Raw genomic sequence first — 27007 nt, 5'->3', positions numbered from 1 at the left:
ACACGAGGTACCAGACCCAATGGAACACCAATCCACCAAGCATTTCCGGGCATGTACACGGAGGCACAAGTCCCAACAGAAAGCCAAGTCTATAGTATCACATGAGTGGCATCAATCCCTGGCATAAACAACTGCCATGGACACCAGTCCAATGTACATACATGATAAGAAAGCACGGGTGGACCAATTGGGTGGCCAAATGGTGACAGTGGTATACTGGCTACCACACAGGCTTTGGAAAGATATTTCTTTTGGCCAGCTCTACGCAGGGATATTGAAGCTTATGTGCGAGAGTGCATAGTGTGTCAGAAAGTCAAGTATGACAGACACAAGACACCTGGTTTGCTTCAACCTTTACCCATTCCACAGTGAAGGAGCTAAAGAAGCTCAGCTGAAACAGTTAGGGTTTCATGTGGGAGACACACACAGAGAAGAAGGGAGAGAGAGAGAGAGAGACATGTGGGGATAAGTCAACTCACAAAGTATGAGTGTGACACTCCCCTATCACACATGTATATTTGCTCTAGTGCACATAGTGCACTTAGTACATTAAAAGTACTAAGTGTACTATGTACTATAAAACTTATGGGCTTGTACACACTATAAGGGTGGGCATAATGCATTTACCCCAACAACCTCCCACTTAAAGGCAATGTGCCCTTAAGTGAAGGAAAAGAAAAAATCAGCATGTACATGATAATATACAAGGCCATATCAAGGCTGAAACTGGCCTCATCCAATGCCCATCAAGTGTCTGCAATGAGCAAACCGCTCTGGAGGCAAACTCTTTGTCAACAGATTAGCCGGGTTGTCATCCGTATGAATCTTGACAAGCTGAATCAGCTTGTTCTCTATCACCTCTCTGATGAAGTGATACTTCACATCCACATGCTTCGTCTTTGCATGAAAGACAGGGTTCTTTGCCAACTGGATGGCACTCTGACTGTCACAATGCAACAATGGAATATCCCCTGTATAACCCAAATCAACCACTAACCGAGATAGCCATAATGCCTCCTTGCAAGCCTCTGTGGCTGCAATATACTCGGCCTCTGTAGTAGATAAGGCAGTGCACTTCTGCATCCTGGATATCCATGACACAGCACCTCCTGTGAATGTTAACACATAACCGGTAGTAGACTTCCGATTATCTGGATGACCGGCATAATCCGAATCCGTGTAACCATGCACTAATGCATCCTGTTTGCCAAAGCAGATGCACATATCCTGTGTGCCCTTCAGGTATCTCATGACACCTTTCACTGCTTCCCAATGCTTCTTGCCAGGGTTGGCCATGTATCTAGTAACCACTCCCACTGCAAATGCAATGTCCGGCCTGGTAGCAACCATGGCATACATGAGACTGCCACAAGCTGAAGCATACGGAATCTTGGCCATATCAGCCCTGTCACTATCCGACTGTGGGCTGTCCATAGCACTGAGTTTCACATATGGAGGCAAAGGAGTACTAGTCTTCTTTCCCCCCTCCATATTGAACCTCTGCAAAACTTTGCCAATGTATTCCTTCTGAGACAAATACAACACATGCTGATTTCTCTCCCGAAGTATCCGCATACCCAAAATGTGATTTGCATCACCCAAATCCTTCATATCAAAGGTCTGATGCAGCCTCTTCTTCAAGGCATCCATCTCTTTACGAGATTTCCCGGCAATCAACATATCATCAACATACAAGATGAGGATTAATAGACTGCCATCCAAAGCTTTCTTGGTGTATAAGCAGTGATCTATGTCACTCCTCCTGAAATCCTGGGATTTAATGAATGTATCAAATTTATGATACCATTCCCTTGGTGCCTGTTTGAGCCCATAAAGACTCTTTTTCAGCTTGCATACAAGCTTCTCCTTTCCATTCACTGCATAACCCTCTGGCTGTTGCATATATATCTCCTCATGGAGATCACCGTGAAGAAAAGCAGTCTTCACATCCATCTGAATCAAATCCAGATCATCATGAGCAACCAAAGCTAATACAGCCCTAAGTGTGGTCATTTTGACCACTGGAGAGAAGATCTAATCAAAGTCCACACCATATTCCTGCTTGAAGCCCTTAGCCACTAACCTGGCTTTGTATCTTGGCTTTGCATCAGGTGCAACTTTGAGCCTGTAAACCCACTTGCATGGCAAAACCTTCTTGCCTGTAGGCAAATGCACCAACTTCCATGTTCCATTTTTGTGCAGAGAATCCATCTTTGACTTCATAGCACGCTCCCAAAGAGCCTTGTCTGCCCTCTGTAAAGCCTCCTTATAACAAGAGGGCTCCCCACAGTCAGTGAGCATCAAGTAGTCAACCCCTGGAACAAACCTTTCAGGGGGTCTGGAGGGTCTTGTGGACCTCCTTACCCAATGATCATCATTTGCAGGTTGCTGTCCAGCCTGCATATCACCTATTGGTGGCTCCTGTTCCATGCCATAAGGTTGAAAGATCATGCCCGGTATCTCCTCTAACTGTGGGATATCCATAGGGATATCTTCTGCCATCTCTGGCTGTCCATTTGGACCATTTTCAGCACCATTTAAGGGCTGGTTTTGTTGCTGTAATGGCTGATTTACAGCCCTTGGTTGTTGTCCATGATGTCCATCATCATCAAAGATGACTCTACCAGGCTCCTATTGCCTTGCAAGCTCCTTATACATGCATGTTTCATCAAAAATGACATCATTGCTGCGTATAATCTTTCTATTCACTGGATCCCAAAGTCTATACCCCATTTCACCTCTGTCACCATATCCTAGGAATATGCATTTATGAGACTTAGGATCAAGTTTGGTGTGTATTTCCCTACGTATGTGCACGTACGCAACGCAACCAAACACTCTCAAGTGCTTGTAGGACGGAGGCTTCCCTGTCCATACTTCCTCTGGCACTTTCCCACCAAGCCTCGTGTTAGGTGACCTGATTATAAGATGAACGGCTGTCATAACAGCTTCAACCCAAAAACCAAGCGATAACGCACCATGTGACAACATAGAATGGACCTTCTCCTGAATGGTCCTGTTCATCCTCTCTGCTGTCCCGTTTTGTGGAGGATCATAAGGAGCAGAGAGCTCCCTCTTGATGCCTTTAGCATCACAAAAGTCCTGAAACTGTTTGGACATATACTCTCCACCATTGTCGGAACGCAAAGCCTTCAGTGTTTTGCCAGTTTGATTCTCAACATGAGCAACAAACTTCTCAAACACTGAGAATGTATCACTCTTCAAACGAAGAGGATAAACCCACACCTTGCGTGTGGCATCATCAATAAAAGACACAAAATATTTTGCCCCTCCCAAAGAAAGCTGAGGCATCTCACATACATCTGTATGCACAAGCTCTAACTGAGCATCTTTCTGTCCAAGAGCTTTCTTGTGGGGGCACTGGAGTTGCCTGCCATATATACAATGCTCACAAAACTGAAAACTTGAGAACTTTAGAGAAGGCAAGTAACCAAAACCAGACAATTGCTCCATTCCTTTGACACTCATGTGTCCCAACCGGCTATGCCCCACAGATTTCCGGCAGCTCGGTTGCATTTACATTAGCATGGTGACAAACACCAGCATGCATGAAGTAAAGAGTGTCCACCTTAGAGCCTCTGGCAACAACCAGTGAGCCCTTACTAAACTTCCACTTTCCACTACCAAATGTGGTAACATAACCAGCATCATCAAGCTGTCCAGTAGAAAACAGGTTCTTCTTGATCTCAGGCACATGCCTAACATCATGGAGCATAAGCTGTGAGCCATCTGAAAACACAAGCCTCACATCACCTCTGCCAAGAATCTGGAATGTCGCCCAAATAAACTACTCCTTCATTGCCAGCAGTATACCTGACAAACAAGTCTCAGCAACCTGTGACATGAAAGGAGACACCTGAATCAATGATCCATGAGTGCATACCATGACCATCTCCTGCATGGAGTGAATGGGCATCAAGTGAAGACATGAATAGGACTTCATCCTCACTGTCACCTGCATGTGACACATTGACTCCTTCAATCTTGACTCCACTTTTGCCCTTTGGCTTCATCTTTGTCTTTGTCCTTTCCTTTGCCCTTTTCCTTTTGATCATTCTTCCATTTGTAGCATTGCTTTTTGAAATGTCCCTTCTTGTCACAATAATGGCATTCCAAGTCCTTTTTGGAGCGGGACTTGCTCCTTCCCCGTTCTTGACTTTTACCCCTTTGCTGGGATCTCCCACGTGCATTCATTGCATTGGACTTTCCAACAGAGTTGTTCTTCCTGTTCATCTCCTCTTGAAGGAGAGCACCCTCCACATCTGCATATGACAGCATAGCATTTGAATTGCTACTGGCGGTCCTGAATGTGTCCCAACTCTCTGGCAAAGTGCATAAGAGAAAGGTGGCTTTGAACTCATTGTCCATTGCCAACTTTTGATTGATGACCTGGCTGACAACACCATTAAACTCATTTAGATGGACTGTCATAGACGCCCCTTCCTTCATTTGAAGACCTATGAGTTTCTTCAACCAATACACTTTGCTTGAGGCACTTTGCTGGGCATACAAGTCCTGCAATCTTTGCCACATTCCCCAAGCTGTCTTCTCTTCACGTATGCTGAAAAGTAAAGAGTCTGACACAGACAACATGATGGTGGATCTTGCCAGTTCATCCATATCTTCCCATTCTTCAGCAGTAAGAGAAGCGGGCATTACACCCCTTTCTTTGATGGACTTGTGCTGCTTCTTCTGGAGCAACACATTATAGCACTGGGTTTGCCAAATGTCATAATTATGTGAGCCTTCAAGCTTCTTGATGTGAAGCAATGAAGAGCTCTCACCTGTGGTTGCCATAGCAATATGCAACCTTTGACACAGTCAATGCCTGACTCCCTGCAAGATGTGCAAACACTGCACCAAAGCACACAAAATGCTCACAGTTGTTCTCCCAAAGTTTATCTCCCACTGCGGAAGGACGAATGCAACTCTCCTCCCACTGAATGTGATAAAATCACCAAAATCTGGTTGTTGCAGATTTATGACAGCACCTTAGATGTGCTCTGTTCCCCTTCCAAAATACAGTACAACAGTACTAAGTGCTCACCAATGATGTACCAAATCTGTACCGGCAAGTACAACAGCTGAAAATGAGCCTTTTACTCACTCAAATCAATGTACAGCCATGCCAAAACTTGTACAAAGTTGTACCAAATCTGTACCAGCAAGTATAGTAGCAATAAATGCTCTCCTGGCTGTCCAAATGAGTGAAAATCAGACCTTGACAGTCCCCACCACTGCATACAACAGTCCCGGACAGAAATTGGGAAAAAACCCCTTGACTGCAAGTGGATTTCTGAGGGTTCAAGGCATAAAAGTTTTCCCTGCTGCTTTGCCAAGCTCAACAAGCACAAAATCTTGAAAAGCCCCTTGATTCAAGATCAATTTTTGATTATGAATGGCACATTAATGCACATGAAGGCATCCAGAGCCTGTTCTCTAAGGAAGCATATTTTTTTTCTTGGAGGTTGAGAGCCAAACGACATCCTTTCTTAGGCTGAAGAAGGAGCACATTGTGTGAGATATGGACATCTGGTGGTTCATTTTTTGAATTTTGCTTGACTTCTAGATCGGAAGTGTTGTAGATGCAATCCACACTTCTAAAGAGAACCAACTCACGTGGTGAGATTGGGTTTGAATCTTGGCAAGTTGAGGTTTCTACAAATTGGATTACCGGAGGTCACCTAACACCTTAAGGTTTTCGGGTTTGGATGGCTAGACCAATTTGTGGAACACCTCAATTAAGCTTGCTTGTGCAGGAACACAACTGGGATGGGTGACCTCCCGGGAAGTAGGAGGATCCATGTTTCCAACAATTGGTATCAGAGCCCAAGTTGTGATGTTGGAAGCTAAGACCTCAACCAAAGTGTGGCTTGCTTGAGGGGAGGTGTTGGAGATGCAATCCACACTTCTAGAGAGAACCAGCTCACGTGGTGAGACTAGGTTTGAATCTTGGCAAGTTGAGGTTTCTACAAATTGGATTACCGGAGGTCACCTAACACCTTAAGGTTTTCGGGTTTGGATGGCTAGACCAATTTGTGGAACACCTCAATTAAGCGCGCTTGCGCAGAAACACAATTGGGATGGGTGACCTCCAGAGAAGTGGAAGGATCCATGTTTCCAACACGGAGCAGTTTCTTGGAGTAAGTAGCAAAGGCGGGAGCAGATCAACTTCTCGACTTGCTTTGGAGGTTTCCTTTTCCACCTCCTTGGACCGGTTTCACTCCCAGAATCTGAGAGGGGGTGTTAGCATTATTCATCTCCTGGTAGTGGGCCAAAGTTATGTTTCACGGGTGCCCAGATTTATCCCGGGCAGCACCATATTTTTCCCTCATGTTCAGGCCCTTGGTTGTAGGGTTGGCCACCCATTTTTCACATGTTTATTTTAGCTAGTCGTGAGTCTTTTCTGGAGCAAGTCGGCCAGCTTATTTTGGGGCTATATAAGGCTTGCCTCCTTCTCATTTGTACTCACCTCATAGTCACATGGGAACGCCGTTCCATTGGTGTGGAACGGGGGAACGTGGAGTTGGCCAGCTTGGGAACGGTGGAACGTGGAGGAACGTTTTTTTAATTTATTTTTCCCTGATTGGCGAAACGGCAACCTTAACGTTTTTTTTTTCACTTTTTGGCAGCCGGCAGCGCAATAGCGTAGCCTTTTGTTTTTTTTTGAATGAAATGGGTTACGGGTGCCCAACGTTTTGGGCACCCTTTAAAAAAGGCCCAAAATTTGGGCCTTTTTTAAAGGATGCCCAAAACGTTGGGCACCCGTTGTATTAAAAAAAAAAACGGTTACCTGCTTTGTGCGCCGCCGCCGACCCCTTAAAAAAAAAAAAACAAAAAACGTATAGATTATGCAACGTTTAAAAAAAACGTTGAAAGACGACCTCAATGCTGCCCTGCAACGTTCGAAAAAAAAACGTCAATATCAACGTTTAAAAAAAAACGTACCTCTCTGAGTCTTGAGAACTTATAAAATCCTGAGTGCAGCTGCAAGTACAGTGTGCATAGCCAAGTACTCTATTGCTGCTTCGTGGATTTCCGCAAGGCATTTGACACAGTACCACGAGAGAGGCTCTTTCAGCGCCTGCAGTCTCTTGGCATACCAGCAGATATGACATGGGGCATCTATGCATTATATGAGCAGGTTTTTGGACGAGTCAGATGTCCAGGAGGCATGTCCGAGACTATTGCTAGCACCATTGGTGTGAAGCAGGGATGCCCACTTTCCCCCACGCTATTTGGGTTATACATTGATGAGGTGGCTGACTTCATTACACGGGGAGGCGGAGATGGAGTTGATTTAGCAGGTACCTCAGTACATATTATGCTCTATGCTGATGATATTGTATTAGTGTCTGAGTCTCCAGGTGGTCTACAGCAGCATTTACATGCACTCCATGATTTTTGCACACAGAGGGGTCTTACTGTGAACCTTGGGAAAACCAAGGTTATGGTCTTCCATACATCGAGACAGGGCAGGAGTCAGCTGACATTTACTCTCGCAGGATGCCAGGTGGAGGTGGTGACATCATACGTGTACCTAGGGGTTACCTTCTCTGCAGCAGCCACACGCTTCACCATGGGTTCAGCAGCCAGAGCTAGATTGACACGGGGATATGCAGCATTGGCTATGCTAGAGAGACAATGCCACCAGGCGCATTTTCAGGAGCCCCGGACGAAGGGGTGGCTATTTGACACATTAGTCACACCGGCATTGATGTATGGAGCAGCGGTATGGGCGCCAGGCCTTGCTACCCATTGGTGGACACAGATAGAGAGACCACAGGCCCTCATGATGGCACGCATGATACGCAGCAAACCGTCAGTACCTCATGACATTATCCGAGCAGAGTTTGCTGCGCCTCCTATGATGGTAGAGGCCATATTTCAGACTATATGCCTGCTAGACAGATTCAGAGAGATGCCACAGGACAGATTGTCATACAGAGCTTTTGAGGCATCTAGACAGCTGGCTGAGGCAGGAGACAGAGGATCATGGTATGCACAGGTCACACATTGGTTCTCACAGCATGGCCTAGACATGGATCATCTACCACCATTCCAGTATGATAGGGATGCACCACATATCCGTCTCTCTCATAGTGAGAGGAACAGAGTATTGAGACAGGATCTATGGCAGCTCTATACACGAGAGACATGGATATCGCCTACACAGCCTCTTCCACCGAAGATGCTATACTACAGAGATCACTTCATGAGTATCACTGATGATGGATTTATAGAGAGGCCTAGATACATGGAGGGCTTTTTATCACACGGCTCCCGAGTGGCTATTGGTCAACTCAGAGTTTCATCACACCGATTGGAGATTGAGACTGGCAGAGCAGCACGGATCCCCCGAGAGGAGAGGGTATGCAGATTGTGCAGAGAGGAGGTGGAGAGTGAGGAGCATTATGTATGCAGATGCAGAGCATATACAGCCATCAGAGAGAGATATCCCATTCTATTCAGAGAGCCACGTTCCCTACGCCAGATCTTTGAGGCAGCAGACCAGCGCATACTGGGGAGATACATTCTGGACATACAGCGCCACAGAGAGACATTATTACAGGCTCAGACAGCTCCAGAGGGGGGGAGACAGACACAGATTACTGCATTTTTTCAGAGATCCATCCCCCTCCCAGCCCCTACACGGCAGGGAATTACTCTCCAGAGAGCAGAGACACTTAGAGCCCGCAAGAGACAGAGGGCACCTGGCTTTCGGACACCACGCCTATACCAGAGAGAGATGACAGAGATCAGAGCTCAGTTTCACAGAGAGGGTGCGGAGCGACTGGCTCGCTTCAGAGCACACCCAGGCATGTTCTTCAGGGAGCTGTGGACACCCCCTTCACTGATGTATACCATTCTATACCCCCAGTATGGTACAGGATGGAGCTAGCTAGGTTGCATATCATGATTGTATACTCCATGCATATAGCTTTGCATTTTTCTCCTAGTAGTAGAGCTCCATCCCCCGCACACCCAGATTCAGCCTTTTTTTTTGTTCAGTACTTTTTCATTTTGTTGGGATGACAGAGGATACCCCATACAGGTACTCCGATTTGTCTCATAGGCCGAGTTCGGTCTTTTGGAAGACGTTAATAAAATCTTTCTTTCTTTCTTTTCTTTCTCTCATAGCCAAGTACAATCTCTCTCTCTCTCTCTCTCTCTCTCTCTCTCTCTCTCATAGCCAAGTACAATCTCTCTCTCTCTCTCTCTCTCTCTCTCTCTCATATAATGCCTCCTAAGGGAACCAAGAGAGCCAAGAAGAACTAAGCATGGTCATGGTGGGATGAGGTGGATATTCTAAATATGAACAAGGTCATTGAGTTTGCTATCAAATTCTTGTCTCTTTTTGTCTACTTTCAATTGTATATTTGTCTCTTTTTGCCTGCTTTTAATTGTATACTTGTCTACTCATGTGTATTGAAATATGATAACGTGTCGTTCCGGATCCCGTTCCGGATTGCAAGGGGTCCCGTTCCTGTTCCAGATTGGCCCCTCGTTCCCATATCCGTTCCAGTTCCCTGGTCACTATGACTCACCTTGACAGGGGCTTCCATGCCCGGGTCCTCCCTTACAGGAGTAGTTGTTCATCATGCCCTCACCTACAGGGACCACCCCTTGCACAGGGTTGTTTGTATCATTGCTTCTTCATCATTATGTAGATTTATTTCTTTCTCTCTGTGCCTATGTCTCACACTTTCCGCTACGCACTCTGACAGAGGCAACCAATAAAGAATAAGCTCAGAGCCAGATTTTGGAGCATATACTATTATTATGGGCAGGAGAACCTTGTGGAGGGACACAGAAGGCTGTCGGCCAGTTATGAATGAGGAATAACTCTGTCGGCTACAACATGGTGTCGATTTATTTGTCCAGGATCTGGCCAATAGCAAATCGGCCAGTCCATGAGGTATTCCAAGGGCTATATAAGGCACGTGTCTCATTGTTTAAGGCATTCAGTCCTTGCTTGGGCTGAGTCATAGAACTAGGATTAGATTAGGTATTTTACTACCTTTTCAAGGTAGCCTATGGCGGCTGTAGGATTTGTACATCCTTTTTGTACCATATGAATATTCTGAATACTCATCTCTCTCTCTCTCTCTTCTGCATGTGTTTTGCACCAGCATGTTCCCAGATGGTGTTTAGGGCTGAAAGAAGACTCCCAAAGCTTCCACATGTAACACTCCTGTTGGTGGCTTTTCTAGTGTTTATGGGGGGCATCTCTATGCTCAGGCATTCCCCATATTTTCCCCCATTTTCCCATATTTTCCCTATTTTATGGGCCTTTGATGTGGGTTGCCCACCCATTTTATGGAGTATTTCACCTATTTTCAGGTCGTGTAGGCCACTAGGAGGCAGTCAGCCAGCTCATGATGGAGTATATGTATGGGTTGCCCTCTTCCTCATTTTATCATCATTCCTTGATCATTCTTGGTGAGCACCTTCAGCCCTCTGCCTACGGAGTCCACTCCTCACCTACGGGCTAGTTGTATCCACTCTTTTCTTGAGATTAGTGCATCAGCGTTTTGCTGTTTTCTCTCCTCTCTCTTTTGGAGCTTCAACGTTTTTGTCATTCATCTACATCTTTCCGGTGCCCTCTAACAAACTCTAGACTGACCTCTATGGCTCGGAGATTGCCCTACGTAACTCGTGCATGAATGTCCCTGGACTGAGGGCTCACAATGGGGTCACGGCGTATGACAAATGTTCATAAAAGATAATACTTTTGTACAAATATTGCACTGATGATGAAGCCAGTGTAGGGTGCACGTGACATTCCCTCCTGCTTAGCTTGGCGGCAAGTTCAAGGCTTCCAAGTAGTCTGCCAATAATCGGGAGGCACTCTTGAAAGAACTCTTCATCCAACCATACCGCTTCATGGGCTCCTCGGTCCTTGAACTTCATATAGCACTATCTGACTCTTTGACTGGAATCATGCTTCTATCTGTGGAGGAGAATTTGTTATGGCTCTATGACTTTTGCTTCGTCAATCATATCTGGTCGTTGCTCTTCGGATACATCTTGCAATGCTGGATCTACATATTGCTTCAACCAAGAAACATGAAAGACATTGTGCATATCCAACTTCCCGACAACTTTAACTTCAAAGAGATATCACTTAACTTCTGAATGACAAGAAAAGGACTGAAACTATGGAATGAAAGCTTGGGACAAGGCTTGCCTAGCTTTAGCCATTACTTCATGATCTAGAGATATACCCAATAGACATCTCCCCTGGATTTGTTGGCTTGCCGAGTATAAGCTTCTAGAGCTTTGCCAAGGCACTCCTTAACTATTTCAATGATTTTCGAAAATGTTTCAGTAGTCTTGTTAGCCTCTAGGGATGGTGATACATGTCTCGTCAAAAGAGATGAGAACCGGCGACCAAATGCTGCCTCATACGGCGTCCGACCAATACTCGATGAGTATCATTCACAATTTGCCTATACCAACGGAAGATATTGTTCCCATTTCGACTACTCGTAATCGCAGTATGATTTGAGAACATCAAAGCTTAATTGATTATATATTTCTATTTGGCCATCTATCTGTGGATGGAATGCACTGGACAGCCGCAACTTAGTCTCAATGTTGTCAAACAATGCTCTCCAAAAATGGGACGTGAACTTCGGATCTCTATCTAATGTGATTGTCCGTAGCAAACCACCAATGGGGTACCAAAACCGAATGAATAAGCAAGCTATGTCCTCGGCTGTGGCTGTCTGCTTACATGGAATGAGCATGTAGAACTTACTGAATCTATCCACGATAGTCATGCACTCTGTGTTTCTAGATCCAGATGATATGGGAAGAGGACCTACGAAGTCCATACTGATGTCGTGAAAAGGTCCCTCTAGAATAGGCAAAGGCTGAAGTAACCCTGCCTGTTTCATATGTGGAACTTTCACTTTTTGACATATCCGACGTTTGGAGCAATGTTGGACTTGGAGAAGGACTTGGATCCCCGTCGGCTATACCAGAGCAGAGCAGGAGCTGTTGGCTGAGACAAAAGGGGCTGTCAGCTGAATCAAAACCAAGGCGGCTACAGGCACATCACTTTTGTAGAAGATATGTCCAGTCGGCTGGCCGACTGCTGGTCGGCCAGCACTCCATGAAGTCCAGGAAGCCTATAAATAGGCAGTTTGCTCATTGTTGTAACCATTCTCTCCCTTATGCAGTGGATCAAGTACTAGGACACATTTTGGTGTGTTACAGCTTTTTAGCAAGGCAGCCTAGGGCTGTAGATTGAGTACTTTTTTGTACCATATGAAATATACTAAATTTTCCTGCATATCTCTCTCTCTCTACTCTCTCTTTTGTCTGCGTTTTTGCATCAGCATGTTCTCAGTGGTGTTTAGGGCTGAAAGAAGACCCCCAAAGCTTCCGTGTGTTAGATTGGTATCAGAGCATCAGGCTCAACAAAGCTAAACACTGATTCAATCCCATATGATGGTGTAAAGGTCCAAGGTACATGAAAGTACACGGATACGAAGCCCAAGGCAAGGAACACAGGAACAGGAAGAGCTCCCAGGAGGTTTGTTGGTGGTGTTCCACAAAGCCAGAGGGGATGGCAGTCCTGTGAGCCAAATAGGTTCTCGGGCAACGGTCCCAAGGGAGGATTATCCTCCAAGGGGTGATGTGAGAGTGCCAGACTCATTTCTCAGGAATGAAGACCAAGACAGTGTTCAGAGTCAAGGCAAGAACGGATTGGGGGCTGGAAGGAATAGATGCATAGATCTTATTTAGAGTCAGAGTGGTTTTGGAGACCGGGCCGGGTTTTAAGTGAAAAGGGTTGCTAGAGATGGATGGATGACAGAGGGACTCCGGGAATAGAGTGGGATGATGACAGTCATCCAAGAACAGGTTGGAATCCCGTCATCAAGTTTAGCAGAGGGAGATGTCATGTGCATGAAAATGCCATGGACATTCTCTGGAGCTAGTCTAGAAGGGACAGCCAGAAAAAAATCAGAAGAAGACCAGAGTTAGGAGCAAGCTACAGTTTGGAGCCAGTGTTGGACTTGGAGAAGGACTTGGATCCCTGTCGGCTATACCAGAGCAGAGCAAGAGCTGTCGGCTGAGACAAAAGGGGCTGTTGGCTGAATCAGAACCAAGGCGGCTACAGGCGCATCACTTTTGTAGAAGATATGTCCAATCGACTGGCCGACTGCTGGTCGGCCAGCACTCCATGAAGTCCAAGAAGCCTATAAATAGGCAGTTTGCTCATTGTTGTAACCATTCTCTCCCTTATGGAGTGGATCAAGTACTAGGACAGATTTTGGTGTGTTACACCTTTTTAGCAAGGCAGCCTAGGGCTGTAGATTGAGTACCTTTTTGTACCATATGAAATATATTGAAGTTTCCAGCATCTCTCTCTCTCTCTCTCTCTCTCTCTCTCTCTCTCTTCTGTCTGCGTTTTTGCATTAGCATGTTCTCAGTGGTGTTCAGTTCAGAACTAGGCCACTACAGAATGCAGGATGGCTGGTTGTTTTTCAAGAATTGCCTATGTGTACTCAAAGAAACGGACCAAGTCCTTCTTCATGATGCACGAAATTCTCTTGTCGGAGGTCATAGAGGGATCAACAATTAACTCTGGTCTTCTTCTGATCTTTTTCTAGCTGCCCCTTCTGGACTAGCTCCAGAGAATGTCCATGGCATTTTCATGCACATGACATCCCCCTCTGCTTAACTTGATAATGGGATTCCAACCTGTTCTTGGATGATTGTCATCATCCCACTCTATTCCCGGAGTCCCTCCGTCATCCATCCATCTCTGGCAACCCTTTTCACTTAAAACCCGGCCCGGTCTCCAAAACCACTCTGACTCTTAAAATAAGATCTATGCATCTTTTCCTTCCAATCCCCAATCCGTTCCTGCCTTGACTCTGAACACTGTCTTGGTCTTCATTCCTGAAAAATGAGTCTGGCACTCTCACATCACCCCTTGGAGGATAATCCTCCCTTGGGACCGTTGCCCGAGAACCTATCTGGACTGCCATCCCCTCTGGCTTTGTGGAACACCACCAACAAACCTCCTGGGAGCTCTTCCCGTTCCTGTGTTCTTTGCCTGTACCTTGGACCTGTACACCATCATATGGGACTGAATCAGTGTTTAGCTTTGCTGAGCCTGATGCTATGATACCAATGTAACACGCGGGCAGTAACTTACGAGACATGTAAGCTACGGGATGACCGTTCTGATGTAACACACCGCCAATTGCAATATTACTCGCATCGGTGATCACCTGAAATGGCTCGTCCCATGAGACAAATGCTAAACAAGGCGATTCTGATAAAGCCACCTTGAGGTTCTTGAATGCCTCTAACGCTCGTGGAGTCATTCGAATCTTTTGCCTTCTTGTCTTCACACCCTTTAGCAAATCGGTGAGATCCGCCGAGAGATCAGAGAACTTGTCTATGTGGGTGGAGTATGCGTGGCATATACCCACAAAGGATCTGATGTCATAGGCTGTCTGAGGTACTTCCCAGTTGACAATCTCGGCCACTTTAGCCGGATCAAGTCGAATGCCTTTGGCACTAATTATGTATCCCAAGTAATGCACCTGAAACAGATAAAATTCTGACTTCTTTTCATTGACGTAGAGCTCATTGCTTTCCAGCAACTTAAGGACTTTCTCCACATCAATGTCATGCTGCTCAACTGTAGCTGAAAATACCAGTATGTCGTCCAGAAATATGAACACACACTTTCCAATCAAATCCCGGAATACACGCATCATCATGCAGTTAAATGTAGCTGGGACGTTCGTCAAGGCAAATGGCATGACCACAAATCCATAGTGGGCTCGTTCCGTACGAAAGGCTGTCATGGGAATGTTCCCCTCCACAATCCTCACACCTGGTGGTACCCACTCTTTAAATCAAGTTTCGAGAACACCTTTGCTCCATTCAACCTCTCAAGAATATAATTTATTCGAGGCATCAAGAATCTACTCTTGATAGTCAGCTTATTGAGTGCACGATAATCGACACACAATCGAGAAGACCCATCTTTCTTCTTGACAAATAAAATCGGTGCTGCAAATGGCGACACGCTGGGGCGGATGAAGCCAGATTGCAACAATTCTTGGAGTTGGCGGTCCAACTCCGATTCCATTGCCTTGGAAAGGCAATACGGAAACTTGCTCGGGGGTTCCGAGCCTGGAAGGAGGTCAATCTTGTGGTCCTCCAGTCTGGACCGGGGGGGGGGGAGGTGTCCCCAAGAAAAATCTTCTGGAACTTTTCATGGAGAGTCGAGTACTTCTCGAAAGCACTGGCCACCGTCTGGGCTGTCTGGATGTATATCATCGCACAATGTGCGTCTTTCCTAACTGCTCGCTTAGCCTGCAAATGGCTTATGAGCGGAAAGTTCGGAATTCCGGACTCACACTTAATGGTCACTGGGACATTTGACACATTCCGATTGATATGGAACGTGTGCTTGTCCCACTTGACATCGGGAAGAAACTTGTGAAACCACTGAATTCCCAAAATTATGTCTGCTCCTACAAAAGGGGCAACCATAAAACCATGCACAAATTCTATACCCTGAATAACTAATTTAACACCTAGAGCTTCATATTTGACGCTCGTTGTCATGCCTGTGCTAAAACCCTCAACCTGTTTGTCCACCGAAGTCAAGATGAAACAAGCACGCCTAGCAGCCTGTTTCGTGACCACATCCTCCATGCTGCCGCTGTCAAACAAGACGACTCTATGGCCACCTATGTAGCCAAAGGACTTGAGCAATTCGTTACGCTCATACTCCTAGTCATGGGCGCTCTTTTGCTTATCTTCAAGCTCCCGGCTAATAATTGCTCCAACTAAAGCATCGGGATCTGAACACTGTCTTGGTCTTCATTCCTGAGAAATGAGTCTAGCACTCACATCATCCCTTGGAGGATAATCCTCCCTTGGGACCGTTGCCCGAGAACCTATCTGGCTCACATGACTGTCATTCCCTCTGGCTTTGTGGAACACCACCAACAAACCTCCTAGGAGCTCTTCCCGTTCCTGTGTTCCTTGCCTTGGGCTTCATATCCGTGTACTTTCCTGTACCTTGGACCTGTACACCATCATCTGGGACTGAATCAGTGTTTAGCTTTGCTGAGCCTGATGCTCTGATACCAATGTAACACGCGGAAGCTCTTGGGGTCTTCTTTCAGCCCTAAACACCACTGAGAAAACATGCTAATGCAAAACGCAAACAGAAGGGAGAGTAGAGAGAGAGAGAGAGCTGGAAATTCAATATATTACAAAAAGGTACTCAGTCTACCGCCCTAGGCTGCCTTGCTAAAAAGGTGTAACACACCAAAATCGGTCCTAGTACTTGATCCACTCCATAAGGGAGAGAATGGTTACAACAATGAGCAAACTGCCTATTTATAGGCTTCTTGGACTTCATGGAGTGCTCGCCGACTGCTGGGACTTCATGGAGTGCTGGCCGACCAGCAGTCGGCCAGCCGACTGGACATATCTTCTACAAAAGTGATGCGCCTGTAGCCCCCTTGGTTCTCATTCAGCCGACAGTCCATTTTGTCTCAACCGACAACTCCTGCTCTGCTCTGGTACAGCCGACAGGGATCCAAGTCCTTCTCCAAGTCCAACACTGGCTCCAAAATGTAGCTTGCTCCTAACTCTGGTCTTCTTCTAATCTTTTTCTGGCTGCCCCTTCTGGACTAGCTCCAGAGAATGTCCATGGCATTTTCATGCACATGGCAACTGAGGGCCAACTGATACTGAGTCCCGAATTCTTCCGAATCTAGATACTGTGCCTTCATGATTTCCAAGTCTTTTCCTTGAATTCCCAGCACAATGGGCTCCTACAATGTTTGAATCGTGTCTTTATGAGTGAAAGCACCGATAATGGGGTTATGCTTATCAGGGACGTATTCAATCATTCCCCCAAACTGTTGGAACAATTGAATCCATCTCGATTGCTTGTCACTCCATTGGACATTAGGCATGGTTTGCAACCATTTAAGTCCCTAGTGATCTATCCTAGTTGTGAGATCTCTCCTGTAAAGGAAATGTTTCCAATGTTTAAGCACTGTCATCACCCCCAAAAGCTCTTTGTCATATATCAAATATTTCTTTTTGGAATGGACACTTTCTGAGGACGAGTCTTCACGCCCTTAAGCAAGCCGGTGAGAGGTGCTACAAGGTCAGAAAACTTGTCCATATGCGTGCTCTAGGCCTCGATTTCCTAGGCTGTCTTGGGAATATCCCAACATAGTATCTTTCAAGGTCGAGGCTAATACCTGATGAGCTAATGATGTATCCCAGGTAATGTATTTCCAGTACTCCAAACTCACTTTTCTTCGCATTGATAAACTACTCATTGTCGTGCAAGAGTTGTAAAACTATTATTACATCTCACTCATGTTGCTTTGCAGTCCCTGAGAAGATAAGCATATCATCTAGAAAGATGAAGACGTGCAAACCTTGTCCCAAGCTTCTGTGCAAGATGTTAGCACATTCATCCCCAGTTTCTGCCCATTTCTGGTGTCCTTTTGGTCCCATCCGTATGGCCCTTGATTGTGGGCTGGCCACCCCTATTTTACATATTTTTCTGGGATTTTTCCCAGCCCTTTTGGTATTTTACCAGTCGGCCAGCTCATCAGCTCCAGTCGGCCAGCATATTCAGCTCGAGTCGGCCAGCTTTCCCCTACTATAAATAGTGGGTGCTGGCCTCTCATTATTCATTCAATCTTGTACATATTTTGCTCCCTCACTTATGAGACTTGTATTGTCTCTTGCTTGGGACTGTTTTGCTTCAGTATATTCAGCATAGTTTTCTCCATATCTCTCTCTCTCTTGCACTCTCTGTTCAGCACATTCTAGTGCCACTCTGCTTCCGCTCTGTGCACTCTTTCATGGTTTCAGAGCTCCCGGTTTAGCAACCTCTTTGCTGCCCCAGATTCAGCCCTCTTTTCAGCACCTTCTCCTCTGCGTTTTCTCACAGATCTGCAGCCCTTTACTGCCATGTTTTCTAGACAGCACCTGCTGGTCACTTCTCTTCCAGATTGGCTTCATCGATTGCAGCCATCAGGTATTTTCTGATCAGCGTTTTCTTTCCACGTGGAGTTTGGGACATAGGCAACCTGTTTTTTTCAGGACAGTGGCCTTCTGTGTGCGGCGTTTTCCTCTCCAGTGGGCTTTCCCCTTTGCAAAGGGGGTCTGTGGTGTTGCAGGCTTTGGTGGCACTCTTGTAACCTGTGGAGGACATTTCTTCTTCAGAGTTTGTGCGTTTTTCTTGAGGAGAGCCCAAGCTACTGTCCTTGTTGTTGCCTTTCCCTCTTGCATCCTCTTACAACATATTCTCGGGTGCTGTCCAGCCTCTTAGGGCTACATTTTGGTGGGAGGAAAGACCCTATATCAGCGTTTTCTGATTTGGACAGTTTTTATCTTTTGAGGGTTGGTCCTATTGATTGGATCAATGATGACAACTTCAGATTTGGCTCCCATACCACTCTCTTGTTATTTCCTTGATGAGGCAGACAAATTGGATGGTGGCAACTTTCAGTCATGGAAGTTGCAGGTTACTTCTATTCTCAGGGAGTATTGTTTGATGGAGTTTCTCTCGTACAAGAATCGGTGCTTGCCGAACCTTGCCTCTACGGAGGACGTGTGTCGGTGGAGGAAGACATATTTTGCTCCCTCACTTATGAGACTTGTATTGTCTCTTGCTTGGGACTGTTTTGCTTCAGTATATTCAGCATAGTTTTCTCCATCTCTCTCTCTCTCTTGCACTCTCTGTTCAGCACATTCTAGTGCCACTCTGCTTCTGCTCTGTACACTCTTTCACAAGAGTGTTGCGTGCGCGAAAGCCTTGTACTACTAATCCACAGCCCAAAGCTTACTCAATGAGGAACATGCTAACGCTTAATGCAAAGATAAGATGAAGAGAGAAGACAGAGATGAACTGTGTATTTAGTATATTAATATAGTACAAAAAGATGTATGTCTTTACAAGTTCATGAGGCCTTCGGCTAGCCCAAAATAGGGACTTTCGACCTTCTACATGCTACCCTATGGACTTCTATGACTGCCTATTGACTTGGCTCCGTGAAGGAGCAAGATGTCTATGATGTGTTGTGGCTCAGCCTTATATAGGCTCCAATATGCTACTCGGCTATTATAAATTGCTATTTGCTTGCTAATACTGACCATGACTATGAAATATAAACATTAAATGCTAGCGTTTGTAAGCACCTCATACAACGTGGTATGCTTAACAATTAATATTCCCGTTTATTTTCGATGGTTATTCCACACTTAAAATAGATGAATAATAAAACTAACTTCAAATAACTCAATGCTGAGATTAATTACAACACATGTGTATAAGATAGCAATACATATTGGAAGTAAAGTTGAGAGACATATGATGGAGCCAAATTGAGGGTTGAAGATGGGCAACCCCCCCAAGATAGGAATTTATTTCTACTCAATCCAAGTACTTTAGGATTGAGTTCAGTTACAATCAACCTGAGAGTGAAGAAGAAGTAATCTTCACTCTCACAGACCATGCAAAAGTCTATGGCATATGCTAATGAACATACAAAAACAAGCAAGTATACAAATGCATTTTCTTACAATACATAGATAGTGAGAAGCTTGAATGGGAGAAAGAGTAATCAGTCTTCTTGTTGATGTAGAGCTGTACAATGGCTACAACTTTGTACTTGATCCAAAGATGAAGGGAAAAGGGACTTTATAAAGCTGAAATTGGAGTAATAAGAGAGCTAAAACCTCATTTACAGACTTGCTGCAATAATGGACAGCATGGGAAAAGGTGGAAGATGGAGTAGTTACATCATGTGGAAGCGTTGATGGAGAGATAGGGCTTGTACCCAAGTGGTGTGGGCTGCTTTAGGGAGGGTAGGGACTGATTTACAACAAGGGAGTTGCGTGTAGAATGAGAGAAAAAGGGTTGTATTTATAGGAAAAGAGAGCTTCAAGGCTTAAGAGGGAAAGTAAGGCTGAAAAAGACAAGTGTCTAGCCACATGTTAGAAGGTGGGACAAGTGGAGGGACACTTAGAAACTCAAGTGACAAGTGTTGGGACGCTTGTCCATTCTTCTAGAGCTTTCTGTGGTGAGGTGTCAATTGCCAAAAAATAAAAACCTCCAAATTTAGCAAGCACAGTTAGGATGCAAAAATTACTAAGTGATTCCTAAATTTTAGGAAATCTCTATTTTTTAGGGTTAACCTTCTTAGGGCAAACCGAGATCCCTATTTTTTAAGGCCCAAGCCTAGATTTTAGGGAGTCCCCAATATGGGAGTCAAATGAAAGCTCTTTCCGTCCACATTCACAAAACAGTAATGGTTTTTCAATCTCATGTATCTAACTCATGTAAAATGAAAATCAAGCAATCACTCTAACATAGACTTTAATCGGTCATGCCATCTTATCGATTGTAACTGTCTGTTCTGGCGGATCTAGCCCACACTCCCAGGCATCAATCCTTTCTATGTGCGATCTTGACCCTGGTATGCTTGAGTTCCGACCATAGACGCCCAATCAGGTCATATAGGTGAAAGTGTGCACTACCCATGTTCTAGCCCACTGCGTGGACTCACCATGACCTATGGCCACTCACCAGTAGCCAGCTCCTATGCACGAATCTATCCAAATGAATGGATTTTCTTGCTTATCGAAATTCAAAGAAAAACATGAAGAACATAAAAGAAAGTATAATTATTACAAAGGATAGAAAGAATTCTTTCTTTCATTTTGTGTTGAGTCATAACAGCATTAGCATTAAATGTTGGCTGAACTACTAAGCCCTCCTAAAGCCTTAAACTACTCTAGGATGCTGCCTAACTTAGGAAGTAGTGTTTGATGATGAGGATTAGCCATGTCCACAGCTGTGTACATGACAAAGAGTGTCCATGTTTGCAAGAACATGAATCCAATCCTCAGAGTCAACAGGCTCCGGGAGGGGCTCATATTCTTGGTCCTCATCCTCACCATCGAACATCTTGTTACAAGCTCTACAGATATCAATTGACATGGTGTGTTTGTAGATATCGACTGGAGTGTTTGTAGATATCGACTGGAGTGGTCCACTCAATTGTGTCAAACTCATCGGCGAGAATGCCTCAATCTAGGGAATGAGTCTTCCCTATTTTCAGATTTATTTTCAAGGACTAGTTACCCCTGCGAACAAAAATGTGATCAATTTCCCACTGTGAACCAGCCTTGTGACTCTCATGTAAGGCCTTCCAAGGATCATGCCATATGACCCTCTTCTCTAGAAATCCATCACCACGAATGTGTGGTGGAAGCTTATAATCTTGAAAGAGTAGGCATACTCATAACATTATAATAATGGTCCTTTTATGGGAGACCCTCCTTTACAAGGTGTATACATATGCTGCCACCACATATGCCACATGTCAAACCATGATGCCAAGAGTCCCTAAGAGGGGTCTGTTACAACTATATTCTCGTGTACGAAAACGGACTAAATGTAAAACACGATACTCAGCCAATGCACTACTATAGTCTCTCCTTGGTCAGCCCACGCTTCAGAGAATCGCTCTACTAAGTATCAACACGTGAGAGTTTGCAGATAGGACTGAGGAAAATCCGACTGCAACCCATACTGGCCGACTGCCACAAGGCAGTCCACATGGCACAACCGCTGGCTCTACTGCTGCCTGACTGCACCTATCTGCTGCCCACTGCTCCACCTTCTGCTGCTACCTGTGCATTGTCCGCTTGCCATATGTGCCCTACATAAGTACAGGGTACAGGGTTGTATCGCATCGAACCATCCTCGAGAGCAACTGAATGCTGGATGTGCCAGCAAAGGGCTAGCCAGCATTATCATCAAGATGATGACAGTTATGGTGATTCCCCTACCTGTGCCTAGGTGCGTAAGCTGCTTTAGCATCTTCTGCTGCCCTTCTTCCACAAACCTTTATGTGTTTGCGTGACTCTCTAGCATCATTGTAAACCTCAGCTATCGAGCAAGTGGCAGTAAATGTAGGAGCAGAAGCAAATGACCAAGCCGAGGTATTCAGCTCAACAGCAGCAAAGGGGTTAGCAAAGTTGCACAGGTCCAATAAGTGAGAAGATTGACAGAGTCAAGAGGCATTGGGGAGAGAAATTGGGAAAGCAAGAAGAGCGCCAAAATTTGCAGGCAGCCAAAATAAGCCTAAACAGAGTTGCCTTCTGTACGTTGCCAGAAGCTTAGGCCAGGTCAGAGGCAAAAGACAATATCAAGCAGGCCATTAAAGGAAAAGAAAGGCTGGTTGGCAAGCAGATTTCTGAAGAAGTGAAAGTCATAGCAGCCCAGTGCTGCTTTGGAAAAGGCAGGAGAGGGCTTCCTTATCTTTGAAGTAACCCTTACTCCAAGCACCTCGAAGCTTAGGCCAGGTCAGAGGCAAAAGACAATATCAAGCAGGCCATTAAGGGAAAAGAAAGGCTGGTTGGCAAGCAGATTTCTGAAGAAGTGAAAGTCATAGCAGCCCAGTGCTGCTTTGGAAAAGGCAGGAGAGGGCTTCCTTATCTTTGAGGTAACCCTTACTCCAAGCACCTCCTCCCATTAATTGGAGTTTTGACTGCACTGAAGGGAGCAGAAGCACAACTACTTGAGCTTGACTGTCTCTTGCTTGACGAGGTATAAAACGAGCAATATCCAGTTTGAAGCCTTTGAGTAATGGACAAGAGACAACTTGAGCTCAAGAGAATGGGATGAAATATGCATATAAGGGATTAGAATTTCTTGCCTGTACCTAGGACGCTTAGGCAAGGATCTCTCAACCAGCTTTAGCGTACAAAAGCCAAACTATTGTTAGATTATTCAACTTTGTTGGAGCGATTGGCTTGCTCACCAACCAACCATAGCTCTCTTTGGGAGCACACCCAAGCGGGAGGCTAGACCAACACCATGCCGGAATCTTCATGCGATCCCCCAGGTCCATACCATCAGACCCCACCATCCAAGTCTTGGGCTTGAGCCAAATCAAGGCCTGATCCAAGGGTCCACAACCTCTCGGGAATGTCACTAAATGAGCCACACTAGCTCATTAACATTAACTTACTAATATTCAATTAATAGTAAGTGTTCCATGATAAACTAGCAATAGTCTAACTTCATCAGTATTGCAAATATAGTTATGTCTTGGAGCCAAATAGCAACCTGAAACCGGCCTTCAGAAATCTGACAGGCGGTGGAACAAACACCCACACACAAAACACTTCATAACTCATGGGAACCTGGAAAAGAAAACAAACAAGGGAGCTAGAATGCTCCTGCAGATAGTACAAGGACATCGATTGGCCCCAAAACGCAGTGGCGCCCCTTGCGGTATTTCTTTACTTGAACAAAATTTGAGTACAAAAGTACAACTTGTCGAATCCTTTACCAATAGGATCCCTTTCAGCTTTTCACCCAAGACTTCCAAATAAGAACTCTCGTTATTACAGCAAAGCATTCCATAGAGTAGGCACACCTGTACGACACCTCCTTGCTTGAAAAGGTCTTCTCCATCTCAACCATGCATCTCACAACCCTTTCCCAAACAGTGGTAGGGCTGTACCAAACCATACGTCCTTCCTAAAGTCACAGCCTGCGTGTAACCTTGAGAAAACGAGAACCTGTTCACATGAATCCAGAGACATGCTTTCCTCACGAAACCAAAGACCTGTATTTGATAAACCATAGATCTGTATCCATAAACCATAGGCCTGTATCCCCGATACCAAAGTCCTGTCTCCTCACGAAAGACCAATGTCCTCTTTTCATAACAGATAAATCCTCATATGCATCATCCAATCACGATGCCAAAAACTCAGAGAGAGAAAGATTAAGCCATCCCTGAATACACATAAGTCCAAGATGAAGAGCAACACACATCTCTTCCAAGAACATCATCCAGTGCATATGCAGCTTGATCCTCTGTATCCCAATCTCGTAAACAAAACATGCTTGCAAAGAAAGAGAGAGAGACTCCTTGGCTGTTAGCCCCTCGGTGCCTCCTTCAGCTCACCTTCTTTCAAGAGAGGTAGAGAGAGAAAGATCCACGCTGACTGCTTCCACACATGCAGCCTCCTGGCGTAGAGAGCCTCCCATCTGATCCTCGTCTGACTACCCAACTATCTGCATAGAAACTCCTGCCTGACGCCTGCCTAGCTGCCCATTGCTAACAGTAGCCCTTAGATATAGTCGCTTTTTACCGGTAGTAGCCCATGTTCAACCACCTGATCACCTGCTTGACTGCCCATGCATAACAGCACTTGCCTGAAGCCTAGGTGCAGCAGCACCCTACTGTAGGTCATGTGCATCAGTATCTTATCAGCACCCAACAGTAGTACGGCAACAACAGCATCAACCAACAGCAACGACAGTGGCTAGCGGCAGTAGCAGCAGCTAGCGGCTGCCAACAGTAGCTCCAGCTGGCGGCGGCAGCACAGTACCCAGCGGCGGCTCTGGCGGCGGCGGCACCTGGCAGTACCCGAGTGTAGCGACGACGCGGTGGCAGTACCCGACTGCAGCGGCGGCGGCGGCAGCAGCGGTACCCGACTGCAGCGGCGGGAGCTCTGTACCCGCCAGCGGCGCCCCTTTGTACCTGGCGGCGACGCCCGACTCTGGCAGCGGCGGTGACTCTGGCAGCGGCGGCGGCAGATCCGTACCCGGCGGCGACACTAGCGACAGTAGAAGCTGGCGGCAGCTGCTATACTATACCCGGTAGCAGCGGTACCCATTTGCAGCGACAACGTACCCATGCAGCCACGCCATGACCACACCCTCCAATCCACCGCCTTCCCTTAAATAAAGAAGATGCGTTTTTCATAAAAACACCAAAAGCAAGGTTTTCAAAAACGCATGCTTATTAAATAATAATATTTTTGTCTTCAAAGGTTTTAAAAACCTTAAGATTTTTGAGGATCCTTTTTGTCCCCTTTCACACTTGGACTGGCCTCCAACATGGGTTTCCTTTTCACAGCTAACTGATGCATGTCCACACTGTGTGTCCTGTGCCCGTGCCTGTGTCCACCTGCTCGTTGTCCAGAGGGAAAAACACAGGCTCGTAACACAACCTCCCAAGCTCTTCTAATGGGTACTTTCGTAGAAGATGGTGTGTAACTCACAACAAATTTAAAGAATTTATCCCTAAAGATTCCATTAGAAATATTCCAGGTCGTGATCACGTGAAAGTACAAGGTAGCCCCTGGCTAATTAAAAAAACACCCACATCATCCATAGTGTCAGGGCTGCATCTATGACCTTACATAAGCTCTCTATGTCGACTGCCTGCGGAGTAGCATCCCTGTGTCTCCTGCCTGTGGAGTAGCATCCCTGTGTCTCCGTAGAATCTCTCAAATCTGGAGCTACCACATAGGGTGTGGGCGTCCTTGAGAGAGACACATAGCTACCAATAATGCATCAACAAGAGCTGCATCCACAAGGGTATATAGAGCCGTATTTTTGACGTCGAACTAAACCACAGAATCAAAGTGCAGCTCCATCATAAATAGAGACGCCGGGTACCACCAAATAGAGTCACGAGCAATTCAAAAGCGATTGCGAATGAGGTGGTTGACTCAAACGATTTACAATGCTGCAAAGGGGATGAGACCATAGATTATTTACCTCCACCGTTGAAGAAACTGGAGTGCGTGGTTCTTGAAAAGAAAGTGCTACGCAGGACCACCTGTCCATTCGAGATTCTCCGGGGAATCGGCAAACCAACAGCAACTGCAGCTCCTACGCCTACACTAGAGACGGCGGAGGAGGAAGAGGAGGGCGGCAGCGTAGACGAAGAAGAGGAGGAGCTGACGAAGTGCCCCAAGGCACCAGCGGTAGCGGCCATGACCAGCACTGCGTTCTGTGATGAGCCTATCTACGCAGCGTTCCGGAAACCTATTTAGGAAGCACACGCTATATCTACCCGTCTATTTGTTTTTTCTTATTTTTGTGTTTGTTGTATTGCGAGAGAGAGAGAGGGGGCCATCTATTATTATTACGAAGCTAGAAAATTGATGAAAATAGCACGAGTTTTTAAAACTTTTACATTATTAATTACATTTTTGTGAACCAACCTCAATTCCGTCTAGGGTCGGCCACTTAGGATTTTCAACTGGCTAAAGATAAACAAAGGATGACCCTTTCTTAAACATTGTACCTAGGCCAGGAGGTTCACCTCCTCGCCTCACTTGCCAGGCCAAGACAAGTCAGGACAAATGACATAGTGTTTGCCTTTTCTCGAGCATCGTACCTAGGCCAAGAGGTTACAAGTCAGGACAAATGCCATAGCATCCTCCTTGAGTTATTTGATTCATCAATTGTTGTGTTTGTGAAATTTTAGTTTGTTGGTTTTCAGTGTGGGGCATTGTCGCTGCATGCACTATTTTGGTGTATGTTTTGGAGTTGCTTTTGTCATGGGAATCATCAATTCGGATGTGAACATAGTGTTGTGGTGTATGTGGGGCGGAAAGAAATCATGGTGATCATGGAGGTGATGAGCTTTGCAAGCTCATTTCCTAGAGTCTAACATAGCGTGCATAATCTATTTAGCTATGACATTATGTCTCAACTCCAAGGTAAGAATGTTTTCTTCTCACAACACAAAGCACCTTGGATTGCTTGTTGAATATGAAGAAGGAAAACACTTTAACAAAGCTAGTGCAACACATAATACCCATGCTATAAGTAAATGAGTTACCTAGATTCTATGATGGTGATGTAATATTAGAGTTTCTTGGCATAATTGATTATGGGTAAGAATGGATAGGATGGAGGATCATAAATTTGATGGTGATGTAATATTAGAATTTCTTGGCATAATGGGTTATGGGTCAAGAATGGATAAGATGGAGGATCATAAATTTGATGTTCACATGTAGTGTTACATTGCCCATAGGAAGCCGCCATAGCCACCAAGATGAGGGAGGAGAGGAGGGCTCTTGTTCACCACCCAACCTTAGAGGAGTGTGAGTAAGCATCCACACTACCAGGCTTGTG

General features: G+C 45.5%; 2 protein-coding genes across 4 annotated transcripts in view; one reads left to right on the top strand and one right to left on the bottom strand.

Moving 5' to 3' along the window:
- LOC147630638 (membrane-associated protein VIPP1, chloroplastic-like) overlaps window positions 1–25968 on the bottom strand; it is a 33164-nt gene extending 7196 nt beyond the window's left edge. For all 3 annotated transcript variants that reach the window (XM_086810566.1, XM_086810567.1, XM_086810568.1), the window contains exon 1: window positions 25637–25968. In XM_086810566.1, the coding sequence (XP_086666692.1) occupies window positions 25637–25856 (220 nt within the window). In that variant the 5' untranslated portion in view covers window positions 25857–25968. The remainder of the gene's footprint in view (window positions 1–25636) is intronic.
- Window positions 7196–9037, top strand: LOC147630639 (uncharacterized). Its single transcript, XM_086810059.1, has 2 exons — window positions 7196–7328; window positions 7527–9037. Exons 1-2 carry the CDS (start codon window positions 7196–7198, stop codon window positions 8921–8923), a joined length of 1530 nt encoding a protein of 509 aa, XP_086666185.1. The 3' UTR covers window positions 8924–9037.
- Window positions 25969–27007: the final 1039 nt, after the last annotated feature.

Source organism: Cibotium barometz, chromosome 16 (assembly GCF_041138505.1).
Source record: "Cibotium barometz isolate CiBa-2024 chromosome 16, ASM4113850v1, whole genome shotgun sequence".
In the NCBI taxonomy this organism is placed as follows: Eukaryota; Viridiplantae; Streptophyta; class Polypodiopsida; order Cyatheales; family Cibotiaceae; genus Cibotium; species Cibotium barometz.
Note: the sequence above shows the minus strand (reverse complement) of the source record. Positions and strands in the feature narration are given on the sequence as shown.